General features: G+C 33.0%; 1 protein-coding gene across 1 annotated transcript; it reads left to right on the top strand.

Moving 5' to 3' along the window:
* The first annotated feature begins 6,801 nt into the window (after positions 1-6,801).
* LOC141449328 (vitellogenin-like) lies at positions 6,802-14,596 on the top strand. The gene is made up of 20 exons (XM_074118625.1): positions 6,802-6,933; positions 7,439-7,462; positions 7,552-7,697; positions 7,804-7,941; positions 8,039-8,206; positions 8,278-8,505; positions 8,600-9,429; positions 9,504-9,672; positions 9,753-10,065; positions 10,201-10,498; positions 10,578-10,794; positions 10,929-11,187; positions 11,269-11,518; positions 11,604-11,898; positions 11,983-12,325; positions 12,412-12,581; positions 12,658-12,801; positions 12,879-13,347; positions 13,427-13,602; positions 13,693-14,596. The coding sequence occupies exons 1-20, from the start codon at positions 6,903-6,905 to the stop codon at positions 14,515-14,517; spliced, it is 5,493 nt and encodes a 1,830-aa protein (XP_073974726.1). The 5' UTR covers positions 6,802-6,902; the 3' UTR covers positions 14,518-14,596.
* Positions 14,597-18,781: the final 4,185 nt, after the last annotated feature.

The following is an 18,781-nucleotide window of genomic DNA, read 5'->3' on the forward strand; positions in this document are numbered from 1 at the left end:
CTACGCATCCGGCCATGGCAGAGTAAAGCCGTATTAAACTTGGATAGTAATGAACTTTTTTGCCTTTCGCCGAAGTCTTTTACCCACCAGTTGCTACAGGCACCATGGCAATATGTATCATCGATAGGCACTTCGCCTTTCTGAAATTTTCTGAAGGCAGCCGTAAAGGAGCTTTTTTAGCCGTCATTCACACATCTCATTCCATTCTGCAAGTGTAACAGCAGTAAGCAGAAGCAACAGCTGCCTTCTACATACACTGGGCCAAAAAAGTCTGTGAACACTAACCTAAATTTTATTACTTTTATTATTATCTTATTAGAAACTTCTTTTATTTTCAAATGAAATATACTATTCGATAGAGAGAAACCAGAGTTTTTCATTTTATATTCAATCTTTTATTTTTGTTCAGCAGGAATATCACAATTAAATGTTTAACAAAACAACACCCCAAACGAATGCAAAAAAAGTCTGTGAACACTTTGCAGAAATAAATCATTGTTACACATTGTACGTGAATTATAAATTTTAAAAACTTGTAGGACCTCCTATGTTCCTAATCACTTCCAACAAGCGAGCTTTCATCGATCCTAATAATTTTGTGGTCGTCAATGTTGGAATTTTATCCCACTCTTCTAAAATAGCGTTTTTTAGTTGTTCACGGTTTCTTATTCCTCGTTTATTTATTTGGCGGCTGATTTCATCCCACAAATGTTCTATTGGGTTAAGGTCTGGCAATTGTGGAGGGGTGTTTAGGCGCCAGAGTGTATTATTTAAAAGCCATTCCCGAGTTTTTAGTGCGGTATGTTTCGGGTCATTGTCTTGTTGGAAGACAAACGTTCCCTCCAACCCTAATTTTTTTGAATTTTCTTTTAAATTGCGTCTTAATATATCCACATACACATATTGGTCCATCATACCATTAATTAGATCTAACTTGCCCACTCCTTTAGCACTCATGCACCCCACACCAGAATGTTGCCTCCCCCATGCTTAAAAGTAGGCTTCATATTTTTCATTTTCATAGCTTCATTTCTTTTTCGCCACACTTTTTGTCGTCAATCAGACCCACATACATTGAATTTCGACTCATCTGAAAAGATTACGGTTTCCCAGAAACTAGAAAGCTTAGAAACATATTCTTTCGCGAAATCCAATCGGCGGTTACTATTTATTTTATTGATTAAAGGTTTTTTCCTCGGGACTCGACCGCAATAATCGTATTCATGTAATTTATTTCTAATTGTCTGTGGTGTTACGCTTACACATAACCACTTGATAATTCTTGACTGATTTTTTGAGCGCTTGTCCTGGGTTCTTCTCGAACAGACTTCAGAATTTGCAGTTTATGAAAGGAATTAAGTTTTGGTGGCCGTCCACTGCGTGGCCTACTAATCACATTTCCGTACTTTTTAATTATATTATGCACCGTTGAAGGGTTTTTTTGAACTATCTTCCCTATTTCTCGAATACTTTTTCTTTCATTTCGCAACGTCACAATAAGTTCTCGAATTGGTCTGGGAACTTCCATATTAGTGGTTAAATATGTACTAATTAGATTATTTATTCACAAAACTGACTGTAGTGGTTTCTACAATACAATAGAGAACTTTGAAACTTTATTCAATCGTTTTTCTGTTTGTTATCTTAATGTTTTTACATATTTATACAGCTGTTCACAGACTTTTTTTGCATTCGTTTGGGGTGTTGTTTTGTTAAACATTTAATTGTGATATTCCTGCTGAACAAAAATAAAAGATTGAATATAAAATGAAAAACTCTGGTTTCTCTCTATCGAATAGTATATTTCATTTGAAAATAAAAGAAGTTTCTAATAAGATAATAATAAAAGTAATAAAATTTAGGTTAGTGTTCACAGACTTTTTTGGCCCAGTGTATGTAGTTTTGGAACATTCAGAGTCAATATATTCGTAACCACAATGCAAGTAATTTAATAGTCGAAGACTGCGTTTTAATTATGATAATATTTACCAAGGATTAGTAAGAGTAATTTTTAACACTGTAGAGATGCAGTAAAGATGTTAAACAGAAGGCAGGAAAAAAAAAATTAAAAAGTTTAAAAAAGGCAGGAAGCAAACAATTTGAAAATGTTTTATCTTTGAAATGAGTCCATTCATGTTGACCTAGAATAAAAAGAAAAATTGTTGTATCAAAGGCAAATTTTAATGTTTCAACACTTTTATGTTATCTTTATTATTCTTGCATATTTTGTCTTTATTATCATTGAAATGTAATCTACATCGTAAAAACAGATCTCATACATAAAAAAGATACCATTCATTAATTACAAATATAAAATTAATGTCAATTGCTATTGCACATGTAAAAATTAAGAATTACATGAATAAGACAAAAAAAAAGTATATCGCTGAATATTGATACCACAGTATAATATTTATGAATGAAATATTATTACTAGTTAATAATATTTTATGCATTTTTATGATATAGTTCTTGTTATTCTGAGATCTCTCCTAACTATTCAATCATTTTATTAACATCGCCCATTTAAATTACCTAAGTCCAAAATGTTAAAAAAAAAAAAGAATAATTGAATTAATTACAGTTTTCGACAGGAAGAATAATTGAAATCTGCTCTTAGATTTTCACTGGCTTTGTGCAAAAGCTTTAAGTAGAATATAATTAGATAAAAAAATAATCTAACACATTTTGTATGAGTAAAAATGGAAAAATTGATTTATTTATAATAATATTTGTTACAAACTTACTATAATGAATAAAAAGTGAACCAATTAAAGGTAAAATTCTGGCACTCTTAAATCTTGTACGTATTGTATTTTTTTGTAAAATACTGTCAAAATAAAACAATTTGTATCTGTATTTTCTACAGTTTACATTATGTTTTCGCAATGTCTTTCCTCCATAGCAAATAAGAGGTATTTTCAAGTTAGTTTACTGTTAACGAAGCGATTTTTTAGATTGTCGGGAGAAGTGTCTTCATAGCCTTCATTATGTTATTGATTATGTTGTCCTTGATTCTCAAAGAGATTAATACAATTTCTATTTGTCTACTTTAATTATTTCACTGTTATTATGTATTATAGGCGGTACGCCGGTACGGTAGCCGAGTGGTTAGAGGCGAGGTCCGCAAAGCTAATATGTATCATGATACCTCGATTGCTAGTAGGTTCGATTTCTGGTCTTGGTCTTGTATTTTATTTAATGGTTAATCTGAGGACAATTATTATTTATTTACATTTAATACAATATATTTAACATCTAGGTATGTACAGAAAGAGTTGACCAAACATTAGTTTTTCTTTTAATTTATTTTGTTATTTACAATCTGTATAATACACTATACAATAAGTAAATAGGGAGATAGAAGTATAGAGGCGTGAAAGGCAGGAGGAAAGAAACTGCCCAGCGGCAGCACTTTCTACAGGATATTAATTTTAGGCCTTCAGACTGCGAGGAAGTCGCGGGGACACTGGCGATTCAGTCGGCTAGTAGGATTGTTAGGGATGTCAGAGGAGGCGAGAGACTGTACTAGAGGATTAGAGCAAGTGGAGAGAGCACTATGGAATTTTTGATATTTAGTCTTGGCTAATTGGTGTACGAAGGGGATGTTGAGGTCGTTGTGTAGAGTGAGGTTAGTCACGTAGAAAGGAGCGTCAGCTAACTGTCGAAGTACTTTTGATTGAAATGTCTGTACAGTCCGTATGTTTGTAGGTTTGGCTGAACCCCACAGCTCTAGTCCGTAAGTCCACATTGGTTTGAGGATAGTACTGTATATTAATCGTTTGAGTTCAATGGGTAATTTTGGAGCGTCGTCCAAGAAGTCTGTAAAGTAGTTTCGCATGTCTTTTAAGTCTAGTGTGTGGGTTCCACGTGAGTCGCTTGTCTATGTAGAGCCCAAGGTAGCGCACCAGATTGATTAAGGAAGAGGATTGCTGTTGAAGAGGTCAGGTGGACAGGAGCCCCGCCGGAGAGTAAACGTGGCATGCTGGCATTTCCAAACATAAATTCAAAAATAAAACTAATTATAAAAATGGTTTCATATAGAAATCGAATTAGAAATAATAATAATAATAAACTTTTAAAAATAAAAATAATAGAAATTAAAAAGAATACAATCTTATTATATTAAAATTCAATTCGACAATTAAAAAAATTAACAAAAAAACACAAGTAAATAAAGAAATTAGCGAAGCTACTTCTTGGGTCTTTAAAAGTAAGCAATTGAATTTAGATTTCTTCACTATTATCTTTATTAACATAAAATAACAATATTTATTTACTAGTGGGTCCTTACATACTGAAAGTACAGGGCTCTTCACAAAAGAGTGAACCAAATCATCAGATTCTCTCAGAAAACATAATTCACAAGTTTATCTTCATTGAATTCATATTTCTTCTTATCTAAGTGTATTATACATTCATTTTTTATAAAGTAACCGTAACAGTGCTATTAGCCTCAACTACTGAAATTAATATTTTGAGAAAAATATACCTCACTAAAGTTAAGAGTGTTCACATTTCTGTTCAATTAATCGTAACGTCAATTCAATATGAATTCAGTATCTCAGGAAAATAAACTATTTCGAAAGGAATCCAACAGAGATTAGAAACTTTCCTGCACCAGTTGTACATTGTTTGAATATCAAATCTCCTCAGATCCAATAGAAAATAAAAACTTTTTGAACCCAATTACTCAGTTAAAGGGCGGTTTAGAGTCAAATTGAAAAAAAAGCATCTATGAACAATGTTAAAACAATAAATAATTTTCAGAGATAAGGAGTTTAGCTAATGTGATATTAAAGAGTACAGTCAGTCTCTTTTTTAGCATGCAGTCTAAAATGCAATTTTGATTAGAAATTATTAACTAGCTAATTTTACTTTTTATTTGGGCAGATAACTCATTTTTCCACTCAACTCAATGATATTAATATAATTATCATTTTGTGACGTAGATATCTGCTAACGAATGTAGTTTTTTCGAGATAATTTTAATGAAGACAACTTCATTTGTCTATTTACAGATGCTATCTATGTATCTCTCTATCTTTTTTCTTTAATACTCAGGAAATCTGGTGTGAAACAGTCGTTGGCTTTCTCAGATTACCAGTGTAATAAGAATTTTTTGAAATAAAATAATTAGCATATTATGTATTAAGTTCTGAAACTCCTAACATAAGGGAGAGTCAACCCGTAATCAATTATTCGGTACCCAGTTTACCTAATTGAAATAAAATATTTTTTTTTTGTTTGGTTATGAAGAAACCTTTTTTTCATTGGTCAAAGAACGAAAAGGAAACAGTGAACGACAGCAAACCACTGACAATTTCATAGAAATCAGTTTTAATAAATATGTAGTTTTCATTATGCTCACTAGATAGTGGTCGCATGCGTAAGGCATTATTTGAAAGTTGTTATTATTCAGTCCTTTCTAAAGAAATATATTCATTTATTATTAGGTTTTATGATTTTTTCAAACTATTAGTGAACAGTTTTTGGCTAGAGGAATTGTTGTAAAATTTTGTACTGAAAGAAATTAAGGACATAGCATTCAACAAGTGTGCATTACAAGTACTTAGTATATGCGATTTCCACAAATGTTAAATTCCACAAATGTCTAGAACTCAAAAGATAATTATTCTTTTAAATTCAGTTACCAATAAAGAAAATTTTGGTATAACAAATTGGAATATTTTTCTACGTTTTATCCATTATATTTGTTTAATTTATGAAAGCCTAACAAAACATTAATTATTTAAAGTTTTGTTCCTTCAATATTTTAAGTTTAGTTTGTATTTTCATTTAGTTTATATAAGTTCTTTCACTTTGAATACCCCAATAAGACTTTTCAATTTTACATTATCATATCAGCAGTTTACTCCATAAAAAAAACCCTGAAATTTCTCTTCTTCAAATTGACAGTAAGAATAAAAATAAATAAAAGATTTGTAAGTTAAAAAAAATCTAAAATCTAAAATTCTAAAAAGTGAGTGAGATTGTGAGTAGAGACAGGAAGTGAGTGTAAGCCGAAGACTCCACTCACAAACGCAAATCACAGGAAGCTCAGACTTTATATTTCATTTAAATGTAAATGTAAAATCTAACACAAGCTTGGCGAAAATAACTATCAACTGGAAAACCACTAATCAGAAACATTGTTTCAATTTATTGATATTTGTCGAAAACGGCTTCAAAAATTGTCGTAATAGAACTATTCATTGCAAATGTATAAATATACAACTTTTAATTAAAGTTTTTTTGAGAAACATTCTAATTGGAAATGAGATGATTATACTTACCTTTATTTGACCAATTTGGCGTTATATACGGTCCTACCACTTTTATATTATTGTACCGAATTGTATGTGGTGCTTAAATTGACAGGTGCTTTAAATAATTAAAAAAAAAAAACTGCTTTGGCTGATGACGCTTAAAGTAATATATTTAACAAATATATAATAATAATAATAGGCCTTGATATTGGAGGAAAGAATAGGCGTTCCTAATTCGGGATGTCGCAGGAGGCGACTAAAGAATTGGGGCGATAGAGCACTAAGGGATGTCTATTCTCCCTACTAGCAAAGCTGTACAAGGGTTACAGGGACAAGGTCACAACAGAGTATTCACACACACAAAGAAAAATATATAGGTATATATTAGGAGAATGAAAATTAATATTAGTGAAACAAAATTATTATTTAAACAAGATGGAAATTGAAATTATAACCAGAACACATTAATATTTGATAATGATTTTATTTAATTCTCAAAAAAATAAGCAATGTGGAGAGCATGACGCTCTCTTGAAAACTGCAAAGTTCAGCATTTTAACTATACAATAGTATATAAGACGCAGTCTGACAAAATACATTCAGTTTCCACAGGGTTTGCATTAGCAGAGGACCATGTGGCCAACCATTTTATACGTTGTCTTAGGTAAAAATCCATATTTTAAAGCTCTTGTAGCTAATGTTCAAAAACGTTTCATTAGATATTGTTTCTAATTACCCAGTAATTTTTTTTCAAAACTTGATCATTCAGAAAATGTAAATTTTCTTTAAAAAAATATCTTAAAGTTAATCGACAAAGAAGAAGGTAGAGGAAATATTCAAATAACTAAATACATATTACATTGGTTGATAACTGAAAAACATTCAGACACACGAACAAAAAATACATACATATGTACTTCGAAAAAAACTAATTGTTGAAAAAATGAGTTAAAACGAAGGAAGATATAAATCAATCATAATTTTGTTATAGAGAAAATTTCTTCTTTTGTTATAATTCTTATTTTTTATTCTAGTCTTACCAAATTCTGATCTATGTATATATGTTTTGCAGATACGAAAATAATACTGATCAAAAAATCTCTTTATTATTTTTCACAAAACACCAAGTAAAATCAAGCATTTAAATTAATACAATAAATTTGTTTCAGTGGGATTTGCGGCTGCGGAACATGGTAAGAAAAAAAAGTGGATTAAAATTAGAAAAATTGAAACATGTAAATAAATATTAAGAAAAGCATTATAAATAAATCTTTTTATCAAGGATGGAAAAATGGCAACCTATATCTATATGAAGTCAGAGGCCGCACGGTAGCCGGAATGCATAAGGTTGCTGAACAGTATACTGGAATTGTTATAAAAGGGAAACTTACCGTCCAACCAAAATCTGAGGATACATTAAATCTACAGGCAAGAGAATTTATTCCTTCTTTATTTTTTTATTAAACTTAAATAAATACTTACATTATATAAAAGCACTTATTAATCTGATAATTAGATAAAATTTATGAATTAGGTGCGTCATTTAGAACAAGCCGAGATTCTTGCCAATTTGAGCAATGGCTGGTCAACTTACATCTTAGATCAAGATCTCAATTACAAACAACTTCCAATTTCAGAAAAACCTTTCGAACTCAAACTTAAGAATGGAGTTGTAAGTTAAAATAATATTATCAGCATACAAAAAATAATTTCAAAAAAATGTTAAAAAATTAATATGCGTCATTAATTACTTAACTTTTTCTTTTAAGGTTGATAAAATGTATGTGGACAAGAATTTGCCTACTTGGGAAGTTAATATGCTGAAAGCGATTGCGAGCCAACTGCAGCTGGACACTCAAGCCGAAAACCGGAAAAAATCCGGAATGAATCATGTCCCAGTAGAGGGCCAAACTATAGGCGTCTACAGAACTATTGAGGCAAGAATAAAACAACAAATTACTTGTGGCTAGCTGTAAAATGAATAAAGACTAATGTTATGGATTCACAGGACACTGTAACCGGAGAATGTGAAACAATCTACGACATCTCGCCACTTCCACAATATGTACTACAGAGTCGCCCAGAGCTTGTTCCATTGCCTAACCTCCTTGCAGGTGGACAGATTATTGACATAGTTAAAACTACTGACTACAACCACTGTAAACAAAGAGTGGCATATCAATTTGGTCTGGCCGACTGGGATCCAGCAAGCAATCAGTTAGGGTCTTTCCTTGCAGTAAGTACACATCATCAAGTTCTTATTGCTAAAATAGTTATGACTTGAAGTAATTATCCTGATAATAAGATTGAAAGTAACTTTTCTCTTGCAGCGCTCTTCCGTTAGCCGCATCGTCCTTACTGGATCTCTAAAAAGTTATACTATTCAATCTTCGGTAACTACTAACGAAGTCATTTTGGCTCCCCACATTTATAACAATCAGAAGGGAATCGTTGCTAGTCGCATGAATCTGACTCTCGAGGCTGTCACATCCAGTACAGGAACACCTCAGCCAGTACCAAATCCACGCACGGTTAATAACCTTATCTACGAATACAACGCTGCTACAAAAGAAGAAAATGCACAAAATCATCTCATGGAAAAATATCCTCAGCGCAGTGAACCCGAAAATGACTCAGCAAACACTTCCGAATCCAGTTCACATTCAAGTTCAAGCTCTAGCGAAGAAGAACTGCAAGGTGATGAACAAGAAAAAGATTTGGGCATAATAAGATCAAGACGGTCAGTAAGATCTCGCCATGATAACAGCGAATCTTCTTCTTCCGAAAGTAGTGCCTCTAGCGATTTTGACAGTTCTAGCAGTTCCAAGGAAGATTTCTGGCAACCTAAACCTACGTTAACTGAAGCACCGAAGAGCCCATTTATGCCATATTTTATCAGTTATATGGGAAATTCAATCCAGGCATCAAATAAAATCAATGTTATATCAACTGTAGAGAAGCTTGCAAAAGAAATAGGGGAACAGGTTCTAGATGGAAATGTCATTACTGGTAAAAATACTCTATCAAAATTCAATGTACTTGTTAGTGTAATTCAAACTATGGACGCAGCACAATTACAAGAAGCCACTGAAAAATTGTATTACCCTTACTCGAAGGTAGTCGAAAGAAGTAAACTTGATGACCAGCTATACCAAACATGGTAACATGTTCACTTTCATATTTGTATTTTGAAATTTTAAACACATATTTTTTTCATACATCATTTGTTTTCAGGGTTGTCTTCCGTGATGCAGTTGCCCAAGCTGGAACTGGTCCGGCTCTAGTAACTATAAAACAGTGGATCTTAAATCACAAAATTTCAGGAACTGAAGCTGCACATATTGTTGGCGTGCTTCCTGATACAGCTTATTTTCCAACAACGGAATATATAAACACACTCTTTGTTAGTGATTTAACCTAAAAGAACAAGAATTAACATGCTTTAGATATTATAAATCCTAACAAATATGTAATTAATTTCAGGAGCTAATGAAGAATGATGAAGTTCAAAATGAGATGTACCTAAATACAAGCATTATCACTTCGTTTACGGATTTAGTTCGCAAAGCTCAAGTTGACAAACAAATTGTTCACAAACGCTATCCTGTGGACAGCTTTGGAAAATTAGCAACAAAGAATGATAGAATCGTTAGCGAACAATACATTACTTATCTTGAAAACCAATTAATGAAGGCAGTTCAAGTCGGCGACAGTCCAAAGATTCAAGTATTCATACGTGCTTTGGGAAACACTGCACATCCCAAAATTCTCTCGGTATTTGAACCTTTCCTTGAAGGTAAGAATTAATGATTTACAAAATCTAATGGGAAAATAGCTTCTGCCAAATGCTGAGCAAACGTTCCCTATCATACTCAAGTAATATTAGTTATTATTAAATGCTTTGCATTATTAGTTCGTTAATCTGTTGTAGGTCGTAAGCATATGACTAACTTTCAGCGCCTCACAATTGTAGCTTCATTAGATAAGATGACGAAAGTATATCCCAAACTAGTCAGATCAGTTCTTTTTAAAATTTACCGAAATAGCGGAGAAACTCCTGAAGTACGTGTGGCAGCAGTTATGCAGATTATGAAAACCAACCCATCCGCGCAAATCTTGCAACGAATGGCCCATCATACGAATTATGATCACAATAATCAGGTCAATGCTGCGGTAAAATCGGCTATTGAAAATACAGCAAAACTCCAAGGATCAAAAAATTTCCAATTGTAGGTGTTTTATGATTCGCAGCTTGTTTTGTCAATAATTCTAAAAATTTCAATACCAAAATATATTTTTCATATTTAGAGCTCAAAATGCGAAATCAGCCGTCCCTCTATTAACCACTCAAGAATTTGGACTTCATCAATCCCATAATTTCATTCGTGATTTCGTAATAAAGGAAGAAGAATTGATGTACAAAACTCACTTGGCTTACATACAAGGTGCAGACAGCATGATGCCAACTTCTGTTTTTTACAGCATCAGGCAGAGTCTAGAAGGATACAAACCTCAACCGTTCGAGGTATGTCACATATATTATGTCACTATCTACACCTATGCTGATTGCTGTGCGCGGATTATTTATTTAGATTGTATTTATTTTCTTTTGTCTAATTATAATAAAAAATGATAAATTCTCTCACTGCTAATGATTAGGTCTCATGGATGGTTTCAAACTCTGGTAGTCTCATGGATCTGCTCCTTGACCAATTTAATGATGCAGATCAGGACAAAAAACTGAAACATAGTGATTCTGAAAAAACGGAGGGTGATTGGACATTAGAAAAAATTGGCAAACTACTTAATATTGAAACCGAACATCTAGATCAAATTGAAGGAAATATTTTGATATCTCTATTTGGAGCCAAGAGTCTATTTACTTTTGATAACCACACCATTGAACAAATGCCAGAATGTGAGTATAAAATTGCTTTTTCCTACAACTCGATTCACAACGGAAATTTGAACAGAGATGAATAAATAATTGTTTGTTTAGTTGTCAAATTTATTGTCCAACAACTCCGTGATGGCCAGCATTTTAACTACAACAAAATATACAACAAACACGCTCTTCAAGTTGGCTTCCCCACCGTAACCGGGCTTCCATTCTTCTATACATTTTCCACCCCAACAAGAGCACACTTTGCTGGCGAAATCAAAGTTGTACCTCATCTGCCAAAAAAACTTAATGTAGAAGGAATTTCATTACCTAAAACAGCAGACATCTCAGGGACTTTGGATATCATGTAGGTTTTATTACTCAAACAAGTTCTAAATTTGAGTCTTTTCATTTATTTATATTGTAACGGTAAAAATGAATTATTGTTCCAGGTACACTTCGTATACCGAAGGTGTTCTGGGTTTCACCACCCCTTATAATCACAAAAACTATGTCGCCGTGCTCGGAAACAATGTTCATGTTGGAGTGCCAATCAAGGCAGCGATGGAAATCAATTTTGAGAAGAATAAATTTCAAGCGAAACTTCAACCATTGGAACAAAATCGGCTTCAGAAACTATTTGAGTCCAGCTCAGTTGCATACACTTCTATACATGACATCTTGGATTGTGAGCCCTTTATTGAAGGTTACAAAACTGAACAAATTCACGTCAGACCAATGCAGAGAGTAAGTATTTATTTTTAAATTGATTTGTTTGTGAATTTAATGAGTGCAATAAATTATCATGAAAGAATTAACCTAATTTTTCAGTTTCAAACAACAGTTGGCCAAGTCGAGACTGGTTTTGCTATAGATTTAAAAGCAGAAAGTGAAGAGAAATTACTAGACTGGGCAACCAGTAAATATGATTTGTCTTCAATTTTGTTTTCGCTTCACGATGACACAATCAGCAACAACAACTTTACTGCCACTTACAATCCACGCGAGTCTACTGCTAAATACGTGAAATTATTTTTCACCTATGAAGATAGGAGTATTAAGACTGGAGAAACAGCCGAAATCATTGGTAATGGGGCTATTCCAATGTCTACAACTCCAGCAAATGAGCAGAGACAGAAAGAATTCCTTCGTAAAGTAGCAGCAGGCATTAAGGGTAACTGTTTTGAATTTAGAAGTTAAATTTTATAAGATTAGTGTAAATAGATTATAGATTTTTTGAAAAAACATATACTTTTTCAGAAAGTTACGTTCAAATGGTTGACGTTGGTATTCAGTTTGAAGGGCAAAGAATCGCGGAATACGTTGCTACCGCAGCATCGGCACAGAGTCCTGTAGATAATAAAAAGCGATTCTTTTTGTATGCAGGCAAAAAACCAGCAGTAGAAACAGAATCCTCTAAACCATACCAGGTACTGCTATCAAAAATAACTATGGAAAATTGATTATTTTAAGAAATATGGTTTTAATTTCATGTCTCGTTACAAGGTTGCATTGCAAGTAGATACAAAGATTCCCAAAGTTCCATTTACGGATTACGATAAAGCTCTTCGAGCTGAGCCAACATCGCACATTTCAGCCAAACTTCGCTTTGGAGAAGATTTAAATTCTGGAGACGAATTAAATATTCAAGTAAGTGGTAATGCTCGCTCATTAAATGTTTATACGTAGCTTTTAGAGTATTTTATTGAAATATGTTGTGTTTGCAGGGTATACTCAAACAGAGTGAAGGTCGTCGTCAATACGTAGAAAGTCACCCACTGTCTGCACTTTGCAGACAGCAAATGAAAGAAGAAAACTATCTGCTTCCAGCATGCCGTGAAGCTATTGCAAGTGCTACTTACCTCGACCAGTACAGGTTTTTAATTACCTATGATAGACTTTCAAAAGATATGAAAACTTTGATGTATAGAATGTACACTTTAGCTCGCAATCTAGCCAGTCAGAATGTCTCCGAGGATATTGTCACTCCAAAAGGTAAGGAGGGTCAGATCGAAATAGGTGTGATGTTTGCAACAGATCTGAAGTCTGTCAACGTGTCTATCGATAGTCCAATACTTTCTTCTGAATTCAAAAAAATTTATGTCGCCGACTGGATTCGGCCGATGGTCGTTGTTCACCCTGAGCATGGCATGTATGAACGCGTTGGACTACATCTTTTCAAAGCACAACATTTCCGTAAGTGTTTAAGCTTCCGCTTTCCCGTTATTGATTGTTTATTACAACTTTAATAAATTGGAATAATTGTTTATCACAGCTACTTGTGTTGTCGATAATCACCAAGCAATTACTTTCGACAACAGATCTTATCCAATAAATATGGGCAAATGCTGGCACACAATGATGCACTCAGTCCCTAAGACAGGCAAAGGTGCTTATTATACTAATGACGATTTTAGTGTTCTGATTCGTGAAGGCTCTGCCAATCAGAAGGTACAAATCTATCCATTTTATCCTCATTAAAAAAATTATAAAAATAAACCGTTGAGCTTTTAAATAACTAAACCGAGTTTGCTTTTCCAGGAGATGATGATTTTAATTGGAAAGAACGTACTTCAGGTACAACCATCTGGTTCTTTAGAAGCAATTGGCAAAGTTATGATCAACGGAAAAGTGGTAGATTACTCAAAGGACTCAGTAACTGAAATGAAAAATAAGGAAGGTTCTGTTCTAGTACAAATCTATGCACTTCCCACCGGAGCTGTAAGGCTTATGGTTCCTGAAACTGGCATTGAACTCATCTATGACAGCACACGAGTCATACTCCATGTTAGCAATGATCACAGAAGTAGAGTACGCGGTTTGTGTGGAACTTTCGATGGAGAATTTGTCACTGATTTTACTACACCAAAGAACTGTATAATTAAAGATCCTTCGGAATTTGTAGCAAGTTATGCTATTCTAGACGAGACTTGTCAAGGTCCGGCCAAAGAATTACATCAGCGCGCTAAGATTTCCCCATGTTACGAGAAGATTGTAATGTTGGGTGATGTCATTAGTGAAATAGAAGCCAGCCGTTACAAACCACGCTTGAGAAGCTCACTATCTAAGATGCTCCAAGGTGTTTCAGGGAAACAGAATGAAGTAGGATGCACTAATCATCGCGTTGAAATTGTTGAGCAACCTGGAAAGACTTGCTTCAGTTTACGTCCTTTAATATCTTGCAGTAGCAAGTGTAAACCAACGAAAAATATAGAGAAAAAAATAGACTTTTATTGCGTACAGAAGAGTAGTGCCAGTAAGCATTGGGTCCAGATGACAAGAAAAGGAGCCAATCCAGATTTCAGTCAGAAACCAGCAAACGCATGGTTTAGTATCAATGTTCCCGAAAAATGCATTTCTAACTGATTTTTTGTTTTGTTTTCTATTATTTATTTTAGATTAGGTTCTGCAACAGTTTTATAAAAATAAAAAAATTCATCTAAAATTTCTAATTTTTTTTTAACAAATCCCTGATAAAAGTTCATTCTGAGATTACAAGAACAAAGATTTAGGAAATTCTCATTTTATAAATAAATTAATTCAGTAAAGATAAAAATTAAAGTAATGCCTATAAAGATAAAAATACAAATACAGAAGGCACATAAACTTCAAATGAAAATTATAGAACGGATAAGCGCAGTGGATAGTGCACTAAATTCCCAAGCGGATTGCCTAGGTTTCAAACTAGCTTCCTGCTCTTAGTTTTCGCTGGCTTGGAACCTCTTATACCTCATTGTCGGTAATGGGCAGTGTTGTCTGTTATAAAAGAACACTGTTCGAAAGCCGGCAGTACACTGAAAAAAATTCCGGGCGCAGTTACCGCAGATGTTGATGTATCTTGTATTAAAAAAACAAAATAAAATTAAAAAAACTTCCTCTTCAGGTAAAAATATTTATGAATAACCAAATATTTAATGATGATTTAAAGAGTTTTAAATACATTCAATTTAACGGGAAAATGGAAAAGATCTGTTCTTATAAAAATCACCAAATTAGATTAGAACATGAGATTAGAATAAGAATCACGGTTTTGTTCACCGTTGTTTTTGCGAATTATCTCCTCTAGCCTCCTGACGCCAGACGACTTTTATCGCTAATAGCGATTACAACGCGATCAGATGGAAATAAGAAACTGTTTTCTCCCATCTCTCCCTATTGCTGAGGATTTGTAGATGCCCCACAAGATGGCCTCAATGAGGGAATATGCGCGCTCTATATTGCGTATAATGTTAAGAAAAAGTAAACAATTTATAGAAAATTTGATAACTATTATATTCCAAATGATTCAAAAAAGGCGAAAACAAAGTCATCAAATTTCAATATAAATTATAAAGTGAGAAAAAAAATCCTTCAACTCAGAGCCAGAGAACTGGCAAATTAAACCCTACATTGGTGAAACTGTCTACACCGAAATTTGTAACAAGTTTATATTTATTAAAAAATAAGGATTAGATACTAACTGCTGAAATTACTGAGTAAAATTCCTACCATTTTGGAGAGCGCACCCTCGATTGTGATTCAGTGGTTCAGCCTGGCAGACGGAATTTCCATGCCGAAGAATGTTTTTTTATTTTAAATGAAAATGTATTTACTTTTTTATAAATAAAACATTATTATTATTATTCAGTGGTTCAGCCAAATAGAGACACAGTTTATTAAATATTCTACTCTGAATAAATGAAAAAAGATGTTTAAGTAATAATAAACACCACGCTTTTTCTAATAATTCATAGATTTGGAAAAATGAAAACTAATTTCAGGGTTATAAATTTAAAACCAACCGAGTGCAAAGAGAACTTCGAAATTTAGTAGGTAACGAAGTTAAAGTCACTGAAGAGATATTCAAAGTGAACACTGGGGATTTGAAAGTCTGGATTTTAAATCCTTGTCAAGAAGTGCCTAATGCTTTAGTTATAGTATTACAAATTATATCTACTTATACTAATAATACATGGTAAGTTAGTTATAAGCGGCCACCCATCTTGAAACTTGTCAATTGACATTAATATTCCCAATTGACCCTCATGATGTAAATGCAATTACTGATTACTTAACTATGAGAAATCCGATTTAAATAGACTTAATTCTGCTAGCAATGTTGTTTCTTCCAATACCACGTTCTGTTTTTTAAATACAAAAAACTAGAGTCAGGCTAATAAACTGCTTACAATAACAAAGAGAACTCAAGATGAATGAATTTTAAATTACACAAAGAGAAACCATCAAATCCTTCATCGTGCGAATTGAGCAAGGTTTTCCAAATAGTTGTTCTATTATTTCTTCCTTAAATAAGCAATAAGTTGCAAAAATCAAGGTCGCAAAGTAAAGTTCAAACCGACTACATTAATTCACTCAACTTCTACACAAAAGTGTGGTATGAACAAGACTATCTTTTACTTTTCTTCTCAAGCTATCATGGTTCATGAAACATTTTCAATTCTTACCAACAATACATGACTTTGTATCCGTATGTTACGCTGAAATGTAACATTATAAGGTAGGTATAATTCATTAAATTAACACTTCTTCTAAAGATCGTCTGAAATTAGGGTGGGGGAAAATTACTTTTGGTAAATTTTTATTAGTATATTTAATTTTTGGAGTAGAATATATCAGTAATGTAGTTTTAGTAATTTTAGTATTTGAAACGTTTTGGCCAACATGGAATTTAATTGAAGAAAATTCTAAATTTTTAAAAACTCATAAGAATTTCTGTAGAACTTAATTATTTTCAAATTATGTTCCTTTTTTTTCTAGAAAGAAAATATTAACAGTAACATTTCAATGTTAGAATTTTCTTAAAAAAAAAAAAAAAAAAGTTTCAATATTAAGTGATTAAGGCCAGAGTACCGGCCTACTACAACTCCTTGCCGAAAACTATTCTATAAGCAAAAATAATAAAAGTAAGAGGTATAAATCTGTTTATTCAATGTACTCGAATTTACTGAGTTTGCACAATAACCTAGGAATAAATAATCTTCGTGAAAAAGAACAATCTCTTGAGTACTTCCTTTTTTGTTAGTAATAAATTTAACCCCTTCTAATAACTAAATAGTTCCTAACAGCAACGATCGTGTATTCAGAAAATCAATGGCATATTAGGAGAAATCTATCCGTCCTTTCTTCCAGAAGTACTGAAAGTCTATAATTAAAGATATCAGAAGTACTGAAAGACAGTACACAAAATTAAAGATATCAGAAAAAGCTGTCATCAATAAAATTACAAAATAATAAAAATCATTTATCGAATAGATAAGGAGAAGAAGAATATTCCGGAACCTGCGGATGGGGGAATACTCTTTTGAAGGCGAGAAAGAATTTAAATACTAGGGGTCAATTTTAACCTCTAATAACAGTGTTAGGAAAGATATATGTGAGAGAATTGCAGCCGGTAATAAATGTCTCTATGCGCTGTAGTCAGTATTCAAAAGTAAATGCTTGTCCCGAGCAGTAATAAAGATAAGAATGTACCAGGCGATACTGCGGCCAATCGTTTCCTATGATTCGGAAGCATTGGGTATCAAGGTTGTGCAGGTGGGAAAGGAAAGTATTAAGAAGGATTTTTGGATCTGTAAGGAAGCAAGACGGCTATAAAGTCAGGACGAACCGAGAAGAACTTTATTTTATTAACTTTAAAGAAAATCGAGAAAGTAGTTTTCGAGAGAATCCAAAACAAAAAAAACTGAAGAAGTAATTGGGACGACTGATTTTGGACGCAATCTTATTTTCAACTTTTTTTTTTTGCTTCTTCATTTTTTGAGTTACGTTGGATACATAACCACAGACCAATCGCAAAAACCATTTTCTCGCTCTCAGGTATTTCTGGTGGTATTTTAAAATAGTAAATGTACACAATACCTTCTCATATTAGTATTCTTACTTATCAGAAAAACAATTTGAAGCAGCTGCAAAAAAAAAAAAAAAACCTGTGCAATTCCAAAGCAATTACTGCCGCATTGGATACAAATTTCAACTTCTAGTTTCTATTATTCATCCCAATTAAGATTACACTATTTGCATTGCAAGAAACTGAAAATAATCCCCAACGAGTTCGTAGTTATGCCTCCATTGTACCCTCACAAAAATGCCCCTTATCTTGTTTTACAACAAACATCCAATTATATGACCCTGAACAACAAGGAAGTAAACAAAAAAAAAAAATATACCAACAAGTTGTAACGAGTATTTAGACCATCTTAACTATTCAGTACTTCCGATTGGCCCCAATTTTGTGGGAAACCTTATTGTGTCACCTTCAGTTACCCAATGTAACAAATGTCGAATTTTGACTTTCTGTGATTTTTCGTTTTTGAGTTACTTTGGACACTCACAGACACTCCCTCAGACCATTCGCAAAAACCATTTTTTCGCTATTAAGGGACAATAACGAATTTTCAGAGAGACTTCTTCTCTTACTTAGTAGTGTAAGTAAAAGTAAAAATATTACTAATAACAAAAAATAAATAAGTAAAATAATAATTATATTAAAAGAATTATAGTATAGTGCTGCTTTGAACCGTTCCGACGTTGCCAATGAAAACGAAATCTGTTACTGAAGGGAAAACCCTGCAAGGGAAACCCCAAAGGATCTTCTATTTCATCCTACTTTTTGAAAAGCCTTTTTTCGCAG

Source organism: Rhodnius prolixus, unplaced genomic scaffold, assembly GCF_049639745.1.
Source record: "Rhodnius prolixus isolate KJV_2025 unplaced genomic scaffold, Rpr scaffold_2, whole genome shotgun sequence".
Lineage (NCBI taxonomy): Eukaryota > Metazoa > Arthropoda > Insecta > Hemiptera > Reduviidae > Rhodnius > Rhodnius prolixus.